Source organism: Cystoisospora suis (genome assembly GCF_002600585.1).
Source record: "Cystoisospora suis strain Wien I chromosome Unknown contig_2743, whole genome shotgun sequence".
NCBI lineage: Eukaryota > Apicomplexa > Conoidasida > Eucoccidiorida > Sarcocystidae > Cystoisospora > Cystoisospora suis.
In genome coordinates, this window is record NW_027155539.1 from 40,350 (window position 1) to 60,905 (window position 20,556).

At 54.8% G+C, this 20,556-nt stretch overlaps 5 protein-coding genes across 5 annotated transcripts; 2 read left to right on the plus strand and 3 right to left on the minus strand.

The window, feature by feature from the left end:
- Window positions 1-276: 276 nt before the first annotated feature.
- Window positions 277-1,048, minus strand: CSUI_005667 (sag-related sequence srs28; the record flags this gene model as incomplete). The annotated part of the gene is made up of 2 exons (XM_068065837.1): window positions 277-533; window positions 607-1,048. Coding segments are annotated over 2 exons (699 nt in total), but the record flags the coding sequence as incomplete, so codon positions are not given.
- Window positions 1,049-5,357: 4,309 nt separating this feature from the next.
- On the plus strand, window positions 5,358-10,418 carry CSUI_005668 (uncharacterized protein). Its single transcript, XM_068065838.1, has 6 exons — window positions 5,358-7,896; window positions 8,316-8,486; window positions 8,705-8,884; window positions 9,109-9,257; window positions 9,529-9,609; window positions 9,733-10,418. The coding sequence occupies exons 1-6, from the start codon at window positions 6,157-6,159 to the stop codon at window positions 9,944-9,946; spliced, it is 2,535 nt and encodes an 844-aa protein (XP_067922189.1). The 5' UTR covers window positions 5,358-6,156; the 3' UTR covers window positions 9,947-10,418.
- A 190-nt stretch (window positions 10,419-10,608) lies between these two features.
- On the minus strand, window positions 10,609-16,111 carry CSUI_005669 (uncharacterized protein; the record flags this gene model as incomplete). The annotated part of the gene is made up of 9 exons (XM_068065839.1): window positions 10,609-10,773; window positions 11,141-11,295; window positions 11,878-12,066; window positions 12,529-13,243; window positions 13,595-13,884; window positions 14,244-14,658; window positions 14,938-15,252; window positions 15,446-15,528; window positions 15,865-16,111. 9 exons carry the CDS (start codon window positions 16,109-16,111, stop codon window positions 10,609-10,611), a joined length of 2,574 nt encoding a protein of 857 aa, XP_067922190.1.
- A 1,681-nt stretch (window positions 16,112-17,792) lies between these two features.
- CSUI_005670 (uncharacterized protein) lies at window positions 17,793-20,555 on the minus strand. The gene has a single exon (XM_068065840.1). The coding sequence runs from the start codon at window positions 20,245-20,247 to the stop codon at window positions 19,909-19,911; it is 339 nt and encodes a 112-aa protein (XP_067922191.1). The 5' UTR covers window positions 20,248-20,555; the 3' UTR covers window positions 17,793-19,908.
- On the plus strand, window positions 18,842-20,158 carry CSUI_005671 (rhoptry protein rop17; the record flags this gene model as incomplete). Its single annotated transcript, XM_068065841.1, has 1 exon — window positions 18,842-20,158. One exon carries the CDS (start codon window positions 18,842-18,844, stop codon window positions 20,156-20,158), a length of 1,317 nt encoding a protein of 438 aa, XP_067922192.1.
- Window position 20,556: the final 1 nt, after the last annotated feature.

Below are 20,556 nucleotides of genomic sequence, written 5' to 3' on the forward strand. Positions count from 1 at the left end.
CTTGAATCGGCCACTCTTTGATTGGTCGGTTTTCACGACATAAAAAGACACAGGTAACGAACCCAGCACAAACGGAAACATCTCAAGGGCACTTTAGAAGACGTGCAGTAGGCCAGCGAATGACAGAGAGAGGAAGAGGAGAACGCTTGCTGCTGTTTGGCCTGCCGAGCTTGGTTTTGGGGTTGTTACAACCGTAGCTGCACTGAGCGTGATGAGCACCTTGCAGGCTTCCTGAACACTTCGATCGGCAACCACGGACAGACACTTGTAGCAGACCTGCTGTTGAGACGACGGGAGGTTGGGAACAGCTAAAGTGTGGACATCAGTTTCGCTGCTGGTACTCAGAGTTGCTCCTGAGGCAATGCTAGTGAGAGCAACAGACTGAGAGCATGATGAGTCCTTGTACACTTCAGTCACGGTTTTAGGGTCAAGAGTAGGAAAAGAATCGCCGCAGAGGAACTGTACGTGTTTTCCTGCAGCGTCAACTTTCAGGTCAACGTTCGTATCCTTGGAAGCACACTCCGGAATCCCAGCTGAAAAAACATCAGAGGAAAGCGAAAAAGATGGATGGAATGGCTGGACAAGCAATGGTAAAAAAAAACTTACCTGGTTTCGTTTTGACGGTGAATTTGATGAGACAGGGGGAAGGGGTATCCTGGAGACGGCGACCACCAACACCGACAACGGTATTGGATATACATTGCAAATAGAAAATCTGCTCGGTTTCCGGAAGCTTGGTGAGACTGAACGTGTAGTCGTCGTTACCCTTCTTGATCGTAGCGGTAGGGACGAGTTGTGTAAGTACTACATTTGTGCTGCAGTCCTCCTTGGTGCACACTTGGGTTACGTCACTAGAGGTCTCTGGTTTCAGCTTGGCGTTGTCGCCACATTTGAACACAGCTTGCTGCGAGACCTTGCCGATGACAAACTGGAAGCCATCTGTGCCAGGGGCACAGGTTGAGTTAACCGAAGGTGCTGCAGAGGCAAAAAAAAACGACGCCTGAGTGGTGAAAGCCACGGCTACGAACAAGCGACTGAAAACTGCCATGGTCACTGACAGATGGGGCTGATGGAGATGGACTTCGTGGAAGATTTCCCAAGTACGAAAATATGCTGCGATCAAACAAAAGATAATCTGATGACTGTCCTGACCTTAGCCAGGACAGGTTACTGCCTGCTGAAGGCTTCGAGCATCGGCGCACTCCTCGGAAGCAAGCGCGAGGCGCGGCTCGCACGGTGCTAGCGGCGCGCTGTCCGCGGGTGCTCGTTGCCTCGTCCAGCAGTACGAGGCAAGGAGAGTGCCGTACTGAGGAGCACTGCCGCTTTCATGCCAGGGCGAGATCTGGGCCTACGCGCTATGCGGTTTATGCGCTGCTGTTTTTCGTTTCCAGCCCCTGCGAGCTTTAGCCCGGGTCTGCATGCAGTTTAGACAGTCGGGCCTCCCTTCCGGTGTTGTTTCCTTGGGCAAGAGAAGCCTCGTCAACTTCGGTGGAGGGTTTCCTCAGCTGTCTCTTCTGAGCTCTGTTTGCTGAACAACTGTTTCCTTGTGCGGTTCCCGTGTCAGGTGTGCCAGGCCAGAGGCGCAACTGCCAAATGTGGACGGCAAACGATGAACGCAGTCGCTGGCTTCGCTGGCTTTTACATTGACCATGGGGGCGACGTGTTCGTTGTTCGCCACTGTGGTGCTCCGCCTAAGCGGCTGCGTCTTGCCCGCCGTTCTTGGGTTCTTGTTCAGCAAATGCACGTTCACCAAGCAACTTCTTAGTCGTCCAGTGCTATTGGCATCTTTTTTTACTGTCGCTCTACTGACAATCACTGTCGAGCTGTCCCTTCTGGACCGGGCGGCTGGCGGGCGATGGCCAATGGTGGCTGTGATGTTCTTCATTGGCACCCGGTTTTGTGTTTATGGCGTAACAGGCGGTATTGCCACGGGAAAATCCACCTTTTCTCACCTACTGCGGAGATCTGCGGGCTTCACTGTTATAGACGCTGATGCGATTGCCCGACAAGTACTCATGCGAGACCGTGCAGCTTACAGGAAACTAGTCGGTCAATTTGGCTCTTCCATTCTGATTCCGGGGACAAAGGATATTGACCGGGACGCTCTACGCAAAATCATTTTTACAGACCAGTGGTCAAGGCGTCACGTTAATCGAATCACACACTTCTATGTCATGGTTGAAATGGTCGTGCAGCTTGTTTTGTACCGCGTGTTGCTTCTTCGCCGACGTGTGGCATTGGATGTGCCACTCCTGTTTGAAACCTGTCTCCACTGGTTCTGCGCTCCAATTCTTGTCGTGTACGTAGATGAGAAGACCCAGATGGAAAGGCTGAAGAAGCGCGACGGTCACAAGTGCAGTGCTGACACTCTTCGCCGTATGGCGTCAGCTCAGCTACCTTTACACGAAAAATGTCGGCGAGCAGACATTGTTATCCAGAATACCGGAACTGTCGAGCTTCTGGAAGAGGAAGTGCGCAGATACTCCTGCTTAATGGGTTGATGGGATACACGGGCAAAAGGGGGAAGACGTTGATTTGACCGGCCGCGGGCGGGCGCTGCGCAGGTTTCAGTCAGTCTTCCTTGTCTCACTCAGTCGTCCCCGGCAGCTCCTCCATTGACGAAAGCGATTCGTCCGCGTTGCTGACACTCGAGAGAGCTCCTTGCACGGCTAGGGCAGTAAAAGGGGATCAGCACGGCATCCTCCCCGAGGGAAGGAACTGCCGAAGTGGGGGTCTCTCTTTCGACGCCCTCTTCATGCCTCGGGGTTGTGCTAAGGGATTTCGGGTCCCGTCCTCCCGACACTGGCGATCGAGGAGCAGAGAAGCTGGGACACAGGGGTGGTAATAGTTTTCGGGGAGGCTCTGCTGTAGGGAATGAGCGGTACGGCAGGTGGCGAATTCACCTACCGACCACGACTTGGTTAGGTTCGTAGATGGGACACCCGATACACACCCCAACCTGGTATCGAAGATGTCAATCTGGTATTCTGACCTGGGCAATCAGGGGAAGGTAGTCGCCGCGAGCACCCGGTCCGATTCGCGTGTCGTTTGTTTGGTCGCACCCCCGTCAACGCTGAGTACTGACGCCCAGCGTCCGACGCCTCTTCCGCGCGCAAGGGACCCACTTCCTTTGAGGAGGGGATCCCCCCTGCAGTCACAGAGCAATGAAGAAGTGCCTGTCGAATACAGGGGCTCTCACGCAGGCTCAGATGTCAATGCACCGAAGACCATCATGCAAGTCGATGTGATTCACTCAGGCTTCATGCGCAGGTCACGGAACCCACCGGTTGACAGGGTTTTCTCCAGGATGGGAGGCTAGGTATGAGGTGGCGTAGTGCACGTTTAGGGCGCCCTGTGTCCTACAACCAGCTTGACTATAGTATAGTGCATATGCAGGGACCGTCGGTCTGCTGAAGTCTTTCAAGGACGGTAGTACGGCAGCGCTGCACCTAGACTCCCACGGTTGGCCAGGCGTGGTCCGGGCCGCTACGCATGGTCCTCGTCGATCCTGTACTCGGCCAATCACAGCCCCTGAAACCTCGAACTCCGAAAGGAATCATACCATGGTCTTGTCACAGCCCGCACTCAAAGCTCTGTAGGTTCGTTCTGCGAAGTCGATTGGTCCAGCTAAGTCATTCTCGGGCAGGCTCATTAACGTTCTCACTTAGCGCTGATGTCCGATTGCTGTCGCTCAACAAGGCCGATACCCAGATCTACGAAACTGGCTCGCTGGTTAACTCTTATTTTCCATATTCTACCCGAAAAGCTTTCTCCTCACTTATACTCTGCATCTTGTGGGGTAGTCGCTTCTTGGAGGCCTTCCACTGAAAGAATCTGTTTTTTGGGGGGGGGGGCTACTGCCCATCGGGATCGCTCTATTCGCTTCTGTGGCGCTGTAATTCTTCTTTCCATACAACACTGTTGTCGACACTTCGAAAGACTCAGCCGGGGAATCGCACTGTCGGACGTCCCGATATCGCCTCCGTGATGTGTGAAAGCCTGCTATCTACCGTGTACCGTCTGACCGTGTATACACAATAACTATCGCGTGTCCGAAACAACTGTGGTGTCGGCTACGCACCCAGCAATTCTCCTGCCGTTCCCGGGAGCGACTTTTCCGCGACCGGGGAGTTCCTTGCTGGAGGGTAGAGTCGCCACTGTCGCGTCGCGCGACACTGACCAGACTCAACGTTTCCCGTGTGAGCCGCGGTTAGGCGGTTGTCAGGTCGACTCATCAGCGGCCGGTAATTTACTGTTAGATTGTGACAGGACAGCTCTGCCGGCTGCAGACCCGCGTGCCTTGAACAGGCGTAGTCCGGACACAACAAATCCATCCGCCTCCCGGCGACGCTCGCACACTTGTTGGCGTGTGTAGTGTGTGTCATGTCGGGAATGCGAAGAAGCTGTGTGCTATGCGCGCAGAAGCAAAAGTGCTTCCTGGGCTAATAGTCAGCCAGAAAACGGCTACAGATACACAGCTAGGAGTACCGCCCATGGAGACAAGAAGTCTGTACCACGGAGGAGTTGTGCGATGGCGGGTGCCGCAACAGAAGCTGCGGTGCGGGGAAGACGGTGGACCTCCTAGGTTGGCCGGGAGTAAACAGTACCTGCTTCGCTCGGACCTGCTCCATTGGCGATAGAGACGCTGTGCACAGGCAGAGCTCAAAGAGAGAGCTAATTTTTCTCCCAGATAACACTGCTTCCGAGAGAACCGCGATAGTAGTAGCTCGACTCTAATAGCAGCGCTGAGCTGTACACCCTACTGAAAGCCAGTGATTCTACGGAGCCGGCGGGGTTCCAAGCACCCCGAACAACACGGGTTGTGGACCACACCAGAACCCGTGTTGTGGACCCTGTGCTTACATTCGCGCCTCTACAGCGAAAGTGTGTCTGTAGTGCCTTTTGGGAAGGAGCAGGCCGCTGTGGCAATTCAAGGCATTCGCTGACCGTAGTATCCAGTGCCAATCGTTGTTTACACCGGGAAGCACACCGTGAAGTTAGCCTCGTCGCCACCTGTACCACGTAATGGTAACGATCGACGGGCAAGCTACTGCATTGCGGGCGGCATGCATGAAGGCATTGTACAACAGAGTCTACCTTTGCTATGTGTCAGCCGCAGGATGCTTGCCAGTCACGGTCTCAGTTTGCCACGGGACGGTTGGTGAGGCTTCGATCGCACTGGCCTCCAAACCCTTCAAGTGGCAGTTATCCTACAGCTGGCGCCGGACCGCCTTCTCGTTAGCTCGACGTTCTGGTCCATCAGGGGAGTCTTGGCTGCACACACTCGAAAGTCGTGTCGAGCTGCATGCAAGAGCAGCTGCATTTCGGAAGCGCAGACGGGGCTCTTGCACTGAGCCCTAGCGGAAGGCTTCTCCGAGACAGCGGAGACACAGAGTCGACTCAGCCCGTATGCTCAGAGCCTCAAGGATGGCGGGTGATTCTTCCGTTGAGTTACTGTCTCTTCAGCTGGAAGCAACGCGTGCCGAGCGCCGCGAAGGCCGCTGAATGCCCGGTTGTTAAGTGTAAGTCTCCGGTGGACAAAAGCCCTGGGAGAACCTCTCCTTCTTTTCCCGTCTAATATGTTTCTTTACCGTGGCGCTATTCTGCTTGCTGTGCTGGGCTGTTTCGGTCGCGCTTCTCGATTGCTTTGGCTCGGGCACGCATTTCACCCGGGAATAAGTAGGAGGTATAGCATGCTCCGTGTCGCCTGCACTGGCGTGGTCCCACACGGGTGTGCCCAAATACGGAATCTCTTGTACCTCCGCGAGGTGAAAGCGCTGAGGCCCTTCAACAGTCGAGCTGCCTCGGGGGCGTGGTCGAACTCTTATGGACACAAGTGTGGGCATCAAAGGGGCGGTCCCCGGGGCATCAGCGTCGTAATGCTCGCCGGTCGTACAAGTGTGGCAAAACGTCCTTTCTGTACAGGCGCACTCGTTACCAGCCGTGTCCTCGACACGTTGCTTGGAGATTGGACCTATTCAGGTACCTTGGGTGACTGCGTGTGGTAAGCTTCTCATCATGACACGGAAGCTCTTGAGTGGTTCCAGCGTCCGGGTTGTGTTTCCTGCAGCTCCGTCCGCATGAGTCGACGACGCCTCGAGCTTGTCCCTTTCTTATTGTGCCTTCGCCTCTGCATGGCGTTCTCGTGGACATGAGATGGCTCCCTACAGCCTACCCATGTGCCCTTGCGCTTTTGTAAGTCTGTTTGTGGTCATTTCCGCAACTGGCTCGCAGGTGAGTACGGGCAGTGATCGCTGGGTTAAGCCCCCAACTCGAGGGATTCCGCCTCAGCGGTCTCTCTTACGGTTCACCGCCGGGGTCACCCGGCCATTTCCCCTTCTACCTGCTCCCCAGGCACCTCTCGTGCCGTCCTCCGACCGGCACAGTGTATTCACAGTGCCCAGGCGGAAGGCAGAACCAGGAAGCTACACCCTTCAAAATAAGCGCTACCTGAGAAGCAGGCTGCGGCAAGGGCGTGCGGCTCCTGTCAGGCTGTCTTGGTCGAACACTAAGAGACGGGCTTGTGGGTGTTCGGAGCGTTTCTGCCTTCCACTCCTGGGGTTTGCTTCTCCGTTGCAAAACACGCTGACAGTGGCGGCTGCATCTCTCACTCACGGTCGGAAGCGACGCTGGATTTCGGCTGGGCCCGGACGAGACAAAACGGCTGTATTTCCAGTCGTCACCCCGGACCAACAGCCGGTGACCGTCCCCCCGATGGGGAACGGTCGAAGACCGATCGTCTTCGGACAGAGTTCGTGCGGCCTGCGGAACAAAGACGCTGCCTTTTGTCTTCCTTCAGAATGTGCAAGAGGAGAGGATGTTTCAGCTGGTGGGGCCCGCGTTTCTCCGCGCCCCTCGTTTCATAAGTCCGCCTGTTACGAACTACTTTCACTCGAAGAGCAACAACGGGCGAATGATAAAGGCCGGTGTGATGTCCATCAGACACGCGCTTCAACTAGCGGAGCGGGCTACTCTGGAGAAACAAACCCGTTACTGGACGCACCCCTTCCACCCGTCAGCGACGAGCAGTTTCCAGTGAACTCTTGTTTTCTCACCCCCCCACCTGTGAGTTCAGGGGACGTCAGCAAGGCGGGGGCGACAGGAGATAATAGGGGCCATGGCTACTCTCAGACACAGATTCCAGACAGGAACCGGTTCGCAGCTCCCCTGAGCGTCTACGACTATGTTGACGCACCTCTGCCGCCGGCGAACCTCGCAGCCCCCCCAGATGTGTACGTCCTCGATTTCGACCACGTAATCTATATGAACGTCCGTGAGCTGTCGCACTCCGCAGCACGTGCATGGAGAATTATAGAGAATTCTGCCGAGCAATTTCAGCGAGGAAGGTTGTCCGTGGAAGGAATGAAAAGAGAGGAGGCGGCTGCCAATGGCTGCACAAAGGCGCGTCGGGGAAACAGTGAGTCAGGCTCCAGGGCTTCCTCCGTTGCAGTATCCTCGGACCGGAAGCTGGATGCTCTCTTCGCTTCTGTGCCGCTCGGCAGTCATTTTCCTTTTTGGCTTCTTGAGCGCGCACGCGATATTCGACGAGCCCTTCCGCTTCGTGGCGTCCCAGACTTTATGGTTGCTTTAAGACAGGTGCTTGAGATAATCAAGGAATCAGGGTTCAAGAGGAAGGAGACATTAGACGCCTATGTAGATGGATGTCAGAAAGCCTTTGACTCCGAGTGGAAGCGGATGGGGGATGTGGACAAAATGTGGTTCTTGACACGGGAAGGGGACATGGACGATGTTCAAGACGTCTTTGCTTTCAGGCGAGGAACGGGAGGGGGCTTTCCCTGGGGTGCGAGGGCTCTTTTGGGGTGGGACAAGAACAAGGCGCGGCGCCGTAACGCGCTATACGAGCGATACGGAGTCAGGCCAGAAGAGCTTCAAGAGGTGAGATTACTGAAAGTCAGCATATTCACTACGTGGAGTCCGGTGCCAGTGCTCCTGTGTGGGGCCATGAGAGAATCAGTCAGATCGACCTGCGTTTTGCACCAACAAGGTACTGCCGGAATCAGTCGATAGTTCAGAGGGTAAGTCCCGCCCTGATTTTAGGTTACTTGCGGCTGTCTCGGGCGCCTTTGTTTTTTTCGCCGAAGTAGAAACATGAACTTCCAGCTGTCAAGACGGTAGGGGTTGCTTCTGCGGGAGCTGCCCTCACTAAAGTATTGCGTATATGTAGTCATCACGTTGCGTAGACTGCAAGTCATCTGTTCTGTATCGCGGCATTGACAGTGTCCGAGTTCCACTCACAGTCCGACTACTGCTGACTCTCTGCGCGGTTGTTGTGCCACCCTTCTCCTTATCCTTAGGCTTTTGACGCAGCCCGAGCCGAGTGGCGAGCGCGGAGCGCCGTTGAGTGGGAGGAGCATGTCAAATACCGTACATATACAGGGCATGTCGCTTCGAATAACACGGACCGCCTGGAGGTGTATGAGGGCTTCAACCCAGCAGCGATCTGCTGCATCAACAATCACATCAACGTGCGTCTCTCCTGGAAAAGGCAGACTAGCTGCCACTGCACGACCTGATACTTGGGTAGTGTTTTCAGGCCATGTGAGATGTGGTGGTTAGACTGCTGGTGAAGCGGAAGGTCTAGACTTGACGGACAACGGGTGCCGTGTCCGTCATGGACTCGTTGTGACAAGCAGTCGGGACTCCGCCGTGGCATCCTTTCTGCGTCTCGCTTGCCCCATTGCAGAACTGGCGTCGTCCAGTACATGTTATTTCAAGCTGGGAACGATCAGAGGACGTGTCCGAAATGCTTCAGCTCATGGGCGTCAGTGTTGACCACGAAGACGCCGCACGGCTGCTCTGTGTTTACGGACGAGAAGAAATGCAATCAGCGGCTTTGTCTGAGTTACGAAGGAGCCCGCGCGAGGTAATAACTAGCATTATAAGCCTGTGCGAGCGCGCTTGTGAAGGAAAATACATCGGCACTCATCAGCATGCCTCACTACCCGCTGGCTTGGGAATGCCCTTAAGGGGCTTCAGTTCGTGTCTGCGTCTTCCAAATCTTCGTCCAGGCAGTAGTATCTTTTTCCGTGGCACAGCTTTTCACATAGTACTTGTGCCTCCACTTTTTTGCGGATCCGGCGCTCACAGGTGGCTACCTGGGACCCCATCGTCTGGCCAAAGGTAGCCCTCGTGAAGAGCATTTTGACGCAGGCGCAGGGTGCATCAGATCTGCGGCGGCCGGCGCATGTTGTTGACGGTGACATACGCACTCTTCTTGCCCTACGGAAAGACAGCAGGTGAGTCGTTGCAAATGTCAGCGTAGGTAAGCAGTTCCAGTCTGTTTCCGCGGCGCCTCTTTCCCGGTGACTTCCGCTCACGCATTTCGGCCTTCTGGTCCCCGTGACCGACAGCGGTGGCCGCTGTCTCTCGATATTGCCGAGGGAGCGGCAGCCCATCAGCAGTGTTCATGATGACTGAGGTGGGAAAGCGCTGCACGCCCCGACACTAGTTGAAAATCCAAGGGGAGAGTGTGGAAATCGCGACTCCATGCGTATATTTGCGTCTCAGGGCGGCCGCGGCGCGGCTGTATTTCTGCGACTGGGGACATTCGTCCATTCAAGACAAGGTCCAGGCGTTCGTAGCAGGCAGGTAAGTCCCATTGTCTTGAGAACTCAAATTCACGAAGGTGGAGCGTGCGGGCATCTGAATACGACACAAGGGAAGACGTGCTCGCATGCGTCATATGCGATTTGTCCAATTCGTGTCCTTCAGAATCAAGTACATGAAAGAAACTGTCCAGCTGGTGAAGATCATGGGAACGCCAGCCGACATACCCGCGCGGAAGTGGACGCATGGATTTACTAACTGTCCTGCTGAGTGGCTCGAGAACTACAAAATGCTACGCTGGCTGCGGTGGGCGGGGCTCGAGCGCGAGGGGCAGACCATCGTCCAGGACTTTACCATGCCGGGTAGGACTCCGCATTGAATGTCTACTAATTTCATCGCTTTGCGGGAGCCCCCGTATCCCCTTGGAAATGATGCTGCAGTTTCAGTAGGAGCACGGCTGTTCACAGCCTCCAACAATTTTGACTGGTCACATTCACAGGACAAAAGCAGTTTCGGTTACGTGCTCGAGCACAGCACTGTATGGCTGGTTGCTGCGCGGGTATCCAGGCCGAGGCGAGGAAGTAGAAAGCCGACTTGCTGGTTTTTGTTTCGCGTTATAGCTCGGGAACCTTACAGACTGTCAACCCTAGATGAGAAGGAAAGCGTATGCAGACGGTGTGCGATTGTGTCGTGGAACGGGGCTCTTTGTCGGGAGCCGTGCACCGGCTAGGGCCGTGTACACCCGTAGGACAGGCTGTGCCGACGAGGACTCGAGGCGTGTCGGTCACGTTTTCTGAGTGAGAGAAGCGCGGAATGGGATAAACAGGGTTTGTATGCTGTGTTGTTGATCTACTCGTTCGGACTGGCCAACGCTGAGAGCGCTACACGTTGTACAATTGCTGAATAGTTGGTTGATCTTTTGCCGTTGGTTCCGAGGGGACGTCCTGGCGACTGCGGCCGACCACGGGTACGCCGGTCGACCAGCGGAAATCCGTACCCATTGGCAACGCATGAAGTCTGTCGGGTACTGAAGTGCTTGCGTCACTCTAACTGCATTGAGGCAAGCACATGGTCCAACTGGAGGCCGGCGAAATCCGGATCCACCTCTTCTTCCAGAAGCGGCGGCGCCTTCTTCTTCATTTTTGCTTCACGGTACAGATTTACGGCAGTAGCTGCTAAGTGTCGTCGTCGGTAATCTACGGCGAGCTGCAAATAAGCACAGCCCGAAAAGAGTCAGAGGCTTCTACGCACTCTGTGAGACTGAATGAAGCCTCCACACACCGCAACGTGTTGTCCACACGAACCAGTTGTGCTTCACCCTGCCATGATCTCGTATGTGTATGGATTGGCGTAGTTTGAACAGACATCGTCAGAACACTAAACTCTCTTGCATCGTCAATACACTAAACTCCCCTACAGCGATGCGGCGGAAGGCCATATGTTCAGTCATGAACAAACCACTAAGACACCGTCTGCAACTGCGTACAGTGCTAGGAATGCATGGATTGTTCCGGAGTGCTGAAGTAGTGGCTGCGGGAAAAGAAGAGTTCGCGCGTAGTCGTGTCGTTCTTACCTCCACCCACCGTTGCAGAATATAGAGAGGAGGGCACAGCTCTAGCAGCTTCTCCTCACTTTCGGCAGATTCCTCGATGAGTTGACCGATCAGGTGCAGAGGTGTGACTTCCTGGTTGAAGGATGCTTCTTTTAGTGGATCAGCATGCCTGGTGGCTGAACGGAAGACACGCTGACGTCACGCAGAGCTGAGCTGATTGGCACAGGTGTCTGGACTTCGGAAGAAAACCCGGTCAAGATGCCTTATGATGTGTGCACTCCAACTATACATGCCGTCCTACAGGAGTACACAGATGTAAAAGGTGGACAATGGGCTCTGAAGCAGGTGCAGATGGCAGGTCACACTTTAGCCAGAAGAAGCGACCAACCGAACTCACCATTGGTTCTTCTACTTGACGAGCGGTGTGTTCAAGACTAAGCAGGCATTGTTGCAACAACTGGAAGAAGCGAATCAGCTACGACGCTTCGGCGACAACGCAAGGAAGTTGCAGACGCGGGTCATGGAGTCCAAGCAGTTGCTCAGAGGCAACCTTCACGAAGATTCGAAACGTAACCAGAGCAACGCATCTGCCTTACAGTGGTTTTACTGGATTTTGGAGAGGGCCTCGTGCCTCACATTTTCGTAGTGTCCCCTTCAAGGTCGTGTTCGCCGGATATATTCAGTAGCTGTCCGGAGGAAGGCTGGCAGCGAAGTGTCACTGAAAGCTGCTCCAGCACCACGAGCGGCTCCTGCCTCACCCTTTGGATCGAAGGTTGACATGCGTAGCAGTAAGCGGGGGCAGATTCTGCTGCGGATCTTTTGCCAGTCAAAGCTACTCTCTGGAATATTGGAATTCACGCGAAGCGAGGCAGCACTGTCGCCGAGTAAGAGCAGGCATGCAGCTGTAATTGGGATTACGGACGGTACCGTTGGGATAAACATCTTGTCTGGGAGCACCAATCACATCACACTATGGCGGGGAAGGCCATAAAATCCACCGGTGGCTGGAATCCTCTGGCGCGAGTGACAGGAAACCTCGTCGATGCAGCTTGAGTATCGCTCTGTCCCAAGGAAGAGGTATCCGTACCCGACTGGTGCCGTCAGCAACAGTACACGCCGATAGTCTACTGGGACGGTAAGTGCATCAAGCTACAGAGCGGCAAGGACACCGGCTGGAAGTGAGGCGTGCACGGCTCGCTTTGAACTCTGCTGCGCTCCAGTAACACGGCAACTACTCTCAGTATCTCCCCGTGTGTCCTCTTCTCTTGAACCCAGAGTTGAAGCTCGCCCGCTCGGAGCTACAGATCCATGTTACCCGACCGTGAAAAAAAAGTGTTTGTAGGAATATTAGTGAACCGCAGTGGAACCACGCTAAATGGCGAAGTCGTCTCCGGTCCCCCCCTACCTACTTAGCTCCAGTAGCCGGTCACCGAGCCGGGCAGTTAAAGTTTTTGTCGCCCTTTCGAACTTGACTTTTCCCTCAGCTTCTTCCAAGAAGATGGAGGCATCCAGAGGTTCTTCCGCTTCCTCCTCTAGTTCTTCAGCTTCTTCTTCCTGGGCTTCGTCTTCGTTGGCTTCCGCTTCTGGCTCGTCCGCCTCTCCTTCCGTATCACTCTCTCCTTCGTCATCCTCAGCTGTTTGTTCTGTGTAGTTGCCTTCACCCTCGCCTTCACCTCCGTCTTCGTGGTCTTCGTCTTCGCGGTCCTCTGTCTTTAGTTGGTCTTCCTCGCTGCCGCTCTCTCCACTCGTCCCCTGCTGCTGCGCCTCCGAACTATCATCTGCAGCTTCGCGGTTTGACTGTGCTGCAGCAAGGCGCCTTTGCCGCTCCTCTTCTCGCTGCAGCCGTCTCTGGCGTTTCTCTTCGAGTTTCCGTTGCCGCTCCTCTTTCTGCCTCTCTCTCTCCTCTTCACGCCTTCTTTTTTGTTCTGCAAGTTTCTCCAGGTATGCCTGTTTGCGGGCTTCCCGCTCTTGGCGCTCTTTCTCAAGCTTTGCCTCCACCTCCCGCGCCACCTGCTCCTTTTCGGACTCCACCTCGGCAGCAGCCTCATTCTCTTCCTCTTCCAATACAGACTCAATCTCCGCAGCGCTTTCCCTCAATTTTTCCTCATTCAGCAATACTTCGGCCTGTAGACAACCCGTGCGAAGACAGTAAGAGTGGTGACGCAGTCGCGCACGGATATCACCAGTAGGGATACCGGGCTGGTTTGCCGTGGTACAGCATCTCCAACAAGACAGTGGAACTCAGTTGCTGTGAGGGTTTGGACTCGTTCAGTTGTTGCCTTCCTGCCGCAAGTCAGTTCGGCTGTGCAGCAGTAGAGCTCGCTCGAGGCAGCTCTTTAAAGCTTCCGACCCAAGCCAGCACGACTTCCGACACAGGATTTAGTTTCTCTAGGTAGCAGCGTTCTCTGGCTATTTACCAGAAGCACCCATTGCAGTCCGACCTCCTGGATTCATCGTCCCCACAGCACAGCTTACCTGCCTCTTTACAGCAGCCTCGCGAGTGGCGATACAACGTTCGCGGACGGCAATTGCAAATTTTTCAACCCGACGGAGCTGATCTAGAGCCAGCGCGTTCTGCATTCCCAGAGTGTCGACACAGAAAAGCATCTTGACGGTTTTGCTGGTCAGAACTGGCGGAAGTACCGGTGGCGGGAGCTCTTCCTCTTCAGTCGTCTCGTCCACCTCTTCTTCTTCACTGTCTCCGTCGTTCACGAGTGAACCCTTGGTTCCAAAGGGGGCTCCTCCTGCGCCCTGTCGGCTTTTCTCTGTAGGACGGAACCAAGCAAAGATGCAGAAACCATAGACTACCTGCCAGAGAAAATTGTTTTTACCGACGTGCCGCTGCTGGCAACAATGGGGGGGGGCGGAGTAAATATGTTACGTGGCAACCTGTTCACACTCCACAGCCCCTTCAGGGGCGGCCACGTAACTGGATTGGGCAACGAAGAGCATCACTTTGCTAATTTGCTGGGAGCAGATGCGGCTATGGCTAGATAAATTTCCAGCAAATTATGCAAGCACACTTAGGTTCCCGGTGATCGGGTATGGGACCCAACGCCCTCAAGCATGGTCCCCCATCTGGAGTAGCTGGACGGTGTTGAGCATCATCGGACCTAGTGCGAACCTTTTGCCGATCTCGCCTTCTCTCTAGCTCCGTTTCTTTCTTCTATGATCCTGTCTCTTTCTTTTACTTCAAGAAGGTATTCCTTCATCAGTTCGACGCTCTCTTTGCACGCAGCGTCTTCAAAAATCATCGGCACAATTGCAAGGCTGCCCGGTCTGGTCATTCGCCAGAACTTCACTTTCTCCTCCGCCATGACGTCGGGAATAAATGTTGTCTTCGGCTTATCCCGACTGCCGTTGATGGGGTCATCTCCGTAGGCAGCTGGAGGTTTCTGGTCCTCAGCATCGCCATCGTCTCCTGAGGCCCTGTAGTTCTCCCCGTCTTCATCGTCTTCTGTCGACGCCTCGTCTTCCTTCTGGCCGGTTTCCTCCTCTTCGTCTGCTTGTGCCAGTGCGTCCCACAACACTCCTTCTTCCTGCACAAGGGCACTCTGGAACGACAGCGCTTGAGCTTCTTGGTAACACCATGTTTGTAATCGGGAGTGTCAGCTTTGATGGTTCGCCGAGACGTGAAACTCGGAACAACACTGGATCTCTTCGTTTCCTGTCTGGTCTCACCAGTCACCCCTGCGGCGTCGGGCTCCTCAGCGGCACGCACGTGCTGTTATACCGTTTCGAATGGTGGCGTGTACCGCTCTCCCTGTCAAGGAATCAGTGCGCAGCCTCTCCGATTTTTTGGTCTCGGCTTGGCTCACCTCAAGCAACATAGAATCTACAAGGAATTTGTTGTGCTTATCGGCGCAGATGTACTGTATCGCCTGCCCAGAGAGATCTCCATCACTGTACAGACGTGCCACGTACACGCCGCACACCTCAACGGCCGAGCAGACATAGTCAAGCGTTTTCTGGAACTCCTTTTCTCCCATCCACTCCACGGACTCCAGTGACTTCAGAAATTTCCTGTCCTCCTTGGTGAGGCCCTGGGCATCCAACTTTGAGGCTGCAGCAGTTCTTTCCTTCTCTTCGGCTTCATGCTGTAGCTGCATCCTTCGCCGTAGCGATTCTAGTGCCTGCGCAGAAAAAATCCTGGGTGGAGACTGTAACTGTGCTTGAAGGGGCCTGACTTGAAAAGCAGAAGCAACTTCAAAGCTGTGCCCGTCGACAGCGTTTCAGTCTGCACCCTCCTCGGTCAGTGAGCGGCCAGGAGGTGCTAGGGGAGTCGGCATACTCCCGGACGCAATCTACATGACCTGCCGACTGTACCTCTTGTTCCTTTAAGAATGCGTCCTTCTGCTGTTCATGCTTCACGTAGTGCCGAAGCCACTGGATAAGGTAGCTGACAGCGTCTGCAGAGAAGAAAGCCCTCTCATAACGGGGTCGAGGAATTACTTTTCAGTGACATCAGCATCCTGCGCTCTTCAGCGTAGCTCTTAGTGGCGCTTACAACTGTAGAACTATGCAGAAAACATGCCTATGTCTCTTTGGTCTTGGGAAGAGGAGTACGGCTGGACGGGAGTTCCTATAGTGGTGGGTTTGCAGGTGAGACAGTTCCACAGCCCGGCCTCAGCGGCGCAAACGAAAAAGCCTTTGTGACCCAAACAGGACACCGCGGTGGCTCAACACTTGGATACCACCAACTGGTCCATCAGCTCATTCGGTCCAGAAACGCGAAAAGCACTAACCGAGGGGTTGCGCTCTTACGACAGCGGCGAGTCCCAGTGACAGCGGGATCGCCACCTGCTTCTCGAGGTAGTCGCTGGTTTCCGCCTGTGCTCTTTCATGTTGTTGTATGGTCTCCTGAAGAGAACCAATGGCTTTCTCGTCATGAAGCACTTCATCCGCACTGGAAGCTAGTTCCGGGACGGGAGGCTCTCCGGAAGAGGCGTGTTCCATGATCAGCGCCTGCCTGTCTTTCTTTTCAGGTTTCATTGGTTGTTGACCTGGGGCTTTTCTCTACTACGCTGCGCAACCGAGCCACTCGGAGCCGACCCCGCGCTCTCTCATCGCTTGGGTTCCATGGAGACCTGTCCGGACTGGTCGGTCACTATCTTTTTAGTTCCGACGGCTGTTTGTCCAGAGAGCAGCGGACAGAATGCAATGCCAAGGAATCTTTAGGATGTGTTGTGACAGCAAAAGTCCTTTATTGCGACCTCCAGGTATGTGGCCGGGAACCTGCACAGGACCTCCTCTGCTTACGCTGTGTGCATGGAGCACCGAGGTATTACCGCAGACAAGATCGTCTGGCGGACGAATGGCGCGTGTGATGACCGTGGGACGTACGGCCGCAGTGGAGCGCGTTGAAGCGTCTTTGCCCTTAGAACCAGGCAGTTCCCAGACCTTCACCCGACGGCTTTACTTGACGGCGGTAGTGGGACGACACGGTGGCATTCAGGACCACGTGTCTCATGTTGTTTCGCTCGGCAACCTGCATGCCTTGGCCCCCCACCATGCACCAGCCAGGCATCGATGCCCGAAACCGTGTCACTGGCGCCTGAGCCTCGCCTGAAACGTCGGGTTAATGGCGCGCTCTGCTCGTGGAGACTTGACACCGGGCTCGGCCTTACAGTGTCACAGTCATACGGGCTCTTCGAGAACTGGGACTCCGGGCCTGCTCTTATGATGCATCGCCCCCGCGAAGAGGCCAAGCCTCGAACTTCTGAGGACAGCACTGGTGTAGGTGCGTGTGCGATGTCCCTGGGGCTCCATCTATAGGACACCGGGTGGCCCTGTGTTTAATGTGAAAGACGAACTTACAAACTGCGATCTAAGGGTGCGGAGGAACTGTCTCAAGTCGTGATCAGACAGCATTTCCACCTGAAAGGACAATTTTTCTAGCCTCAGCGGGACTTTCACTGGTGGCTTCAGTACTATTACAAATACTAGATGCAGCAAGAAAACGGTTCGCCTTTCAGCAGAGCTCGAGGGCTAAAGAAGGGCGTCTCGAAGATGTTAGGTGCCGGTCAGTGACTGGAGCCTCGAGCCAGGTTCGGTTCACCTCCGAGAACGCGCCACCCAAGAGGTGCGGCGACACCTGTCGTGCAGCTGAGATCAGATGCATATTTTTAAAGTATTGGCTTGATATGACGGCACTTAGTGCAGGCAATGACAACAGTCTCGCACTTTCATACCTGCAGCCTTGGCCCGAACGCTGGCCAGTTTGCTCTTACACTGGAAGGTCAATTCCAGAAGACCCGAGCGTTGCTTCCGCCTAATTAGCGTCACACCGTCGGGCCACTTCCCGACGAAAAGTTTTATCAATATACAGACAATGGCCTCCGATCGTTTCGGCGTACTGCAACCCCAAACTTTCTGCAGCCAGGAACTAGCGAGAGCCAGGATAGCACACGCGAAACCTGTTCCTTGACGCCTGGTGAGACATTTACGGGCTCAGAATCAGCCATCTCGGGACACCTAAGCAACCTGCATGGATGTGGGTGAGGCGGTACCATCGGTTTAACAGGAACCCCTCTGCTCTGCGATGGCAATCTAGTGCGCTTCTGAGTTTCGGCATCTGAAAAACACGATTCTACCACGAAGCAGAGGGACTGCAAACGCCTGATTGCCAGCCAAGCAAATTCGGTCCGCGAAAATACGGAACACGAGTATCTATCTGTAAAAGAGGCGAAGCGCACAGTGCACCTTCGCCATTGTTGCAGGTATGTTCTGTCTGCGGAGCAAGCGAAACATAGCAAGGTCTCAGGTTGAGCCACCTGGTGATAGCAGCGTTGACAGCGCATCGCGAAAGGAAACTCTGCCCCGGAAAAGGCCAGCCGGCGTCTTCTGACAGCGCTCCGAAAAGGAATCTGGCTAGTTGCAGAGTACACCATTAGATGACGCCGCCCTGGCAAAGAGGGACACGCTACGCAAGTGTGTTTCCATCGGCCCACGTGCACGAACGTACTTCAGGACCTCTCCGAACACGCCTCTGCCACGTGATGCCGCAGGTGTATGTCCTTTTCCTAAAGAAGCGACCGTTGCTCCTCCCCGAGACAGACTGCTTCTGTTCGCGAGTTTCGGCCTCCCTCTTCGGAGGAAAAGATCTGAAATGCTCCCGTGGCAGTTTTCAGCCATTTACAGTGGCTGTTCTCAGATGTGCTCGGCTGCCTCCTGACTACCGAGGAAGACACGATGGGTTTTCTTTCCTTTTTCCCCTTGTCTTGCATTTTGACACTGAGTTTCCTTTTGCTCCCCAGCTACCGTTTTTCGCCGGCCGTATGGGGTCTCCGCCTCTCGAAAACAGGGGACCCGTCGCCTGCCGGAAACAGCGCCATTTCATCTAGAACAAATCGGCAACTGGAAACCCGCCAAACGGTCCAGCCTTCAGTGGCTATCCAGAGGTCACTGTTGAGGACACGGGATACTGTTTTCCAACACGGGGCTGCCGGTCCGCTTTCCCAGAGTGGCTCGTTGGTGTCGAGCAGTGTGCCTGACCAGCATGCCGCTCACTTTTTTTCAGCTCTACAAGAGGACGAAGAGGACTCCGAAAACTACAGAGTTTTGTCGAGCGATAATGGAGGGGGAGTGAGAGGTGTGGCCGCTCACGTTCGTAATGTCTCTCCCGGGATGCCGGCGACCGGCGCTGCCACTTCTCTTCCGAAGCTGCCTCTCCGCGAGAGGCTGGGGAGAGCAAAAGCTTTCTTGTCGCGGGCCAAACGGACCATGCGCAGATGGCCACAAAGAGCAGCCGAGTGGACAAGGGCGGTGATCAAAGAAAGACTTCTGCCCTTCCTAAATCGCTTGAAGTTCTGGGAACGAGGGTTTCCCCCCGAAGTCCCACCTCTGACTGGCACGGCGCCTGGAAAGCACGCCGTTGCTCACTTTGCGTGGTTTATGAGTGCTGGAATTCAGTACAAGCCCGTGCAGGAGAGGCACGTGAGTATGCTCGAGCAAGCTGTCGGAAAGTACTTCTTGCCCGCTGGTGTTAAAACCTGGTTCGCCTCCGAGTCGGGTAGGCGCATAATGTTATTGAAGCGCGGACTGATCGGGCGCGGTAGCTTTGGGCTGGTGTTCCACGTGGAGCACCCCTTAACAAGGGAGGTGTTTGCCTTGAAGATTTTCGCTCGGGATAAAAATGCCATCAACTTCGAAATTGACCCTAGAGAGATTGAGACGGAGAGACAAATCGTCGACGTGTTTGAACCTGGTTGGACACCCGAGAGGATTTATTCTGAGAAACACTTCATGGTACCTCTCGAAACACTGTCTGTCGAAGGGAAGCCTGCAGTCGTAAATGTGGGGAAGCGCTTTCAGATACTTAACACTTGTCTCTTGTTTCCCAAGGCCCAAGGAGATTTGTTGTCCCTTCTTCATCAACTAGACGGCAGTGAGCAAGCGTTCACTGCACGCATGAGCATCACAATTCAAATCATCAGGCTTCTTGCGTCCTTTCACGCTCTGGGCTTGGTGCACGGAGATGTTAAGCCCGACAACTTCCTGGTCGACAGGTCGGGGTTTCTTTTGCTGTCTGACTTCACACGAGTCTTCAGGAAGGGCGCTGTTGAGGTTCCACAGGCCTTCACCGTCGCTTTTATGGCCCCTGAAATCGCGAACGTATGGATGCAATGGACTTCAAGGCTCAAATATGAGCCGTCGACTGATTCCTGGCCACTGGGATGCACCATTCATGAAGTTTGGTGTAACACCTTGCCCTTTGGAATCATGCCCTCGCACGATGCAAACCAGGTTGTCGGGTTGATTCGGCAAGCAAGAGCCTCATCCCTTAATTTTCACAGTTGCAACGGGATCCCCGAAACCATCCAGACCGTAGTTCGCAACTTTTTGACCAAGTCACCAGCTAAGCGTCTCACGCCCCAGCAGGCGCTTGACCAGTTCTCGTTGTTGCGTACATGGCAGCCGCCCCCGAAGGTGACGCCTATCTCCGACACCATACTGAAAGGAGAGCCAGATCCTGCACCCCCCGGAGCCCTCCACGGTAGCTTCGACCCCAGGCTGCTAGAAAGAAGGCATTCCATATGATTTTTTCGTTTGCTGCTGGTGCTTCGCAGCGCGGACGAAGGGCACAGTCGCTGGTCACGCTCCAGCGACCTCACCACGTTGTGAGCCATTCTTCACCAGCTTATCCTGTCCGCTCGCCCTGGAAAGTGCCATGCGCGGACGGATCCAGCGGCATGCTGCAGTCCTTGTGTTATCGAGACGGGACACGAGCCTGGCAAAGCGGCTGCCCTGCCTCCCCACTTTTGTCCTCAAACGGACTCACGGGTGCCTCCAAGCTCTCCCCTCTGTTGGTCTCTCGGGTGGCTTCATTGCTTGCCCGGTCCCGCGGTAGTGGGTACGCTGTGTAGAAAAGAAAGCGGGTCTGGCCGTAGGCTTCCGCCCCCCCTCGCTGTCTACAGTTGCTACGCAATTGCTCCAAA

Bases quoted from the DNA above. Each gene is read 5' to 3' on its own strand.
- CSUI_005668 (XM_068065838.1), top strand. From the start codon at position 6,157: ATGGCTCCCTACAGCCTACCCATGTGCCCTTGCGCTTTTGTAAGTCTG. The intron at 7,897-8,315 runs GTGAGATTACTG...CCTTATCCTTAG, and splicing joins GGCCAGAAGAGCTTCAAGAG to GCTTTTGACGCAGCCCGAGC. The intron at 9,610-9,732 runs GTAAGTCCCATT...CGTGTCCTTCAG, and splicing joins CAGGCGTTCGTAGCAGGCAG to AATCAAGTACATGAAAGAAA.
- CSUI_005670 (XM_068065840.1), bottom strand. From the start codon at position 20,247: ATGGCTCACAACGTGGTGAGGTCGCTGGAGCGTGACCAGCGACTGTGC.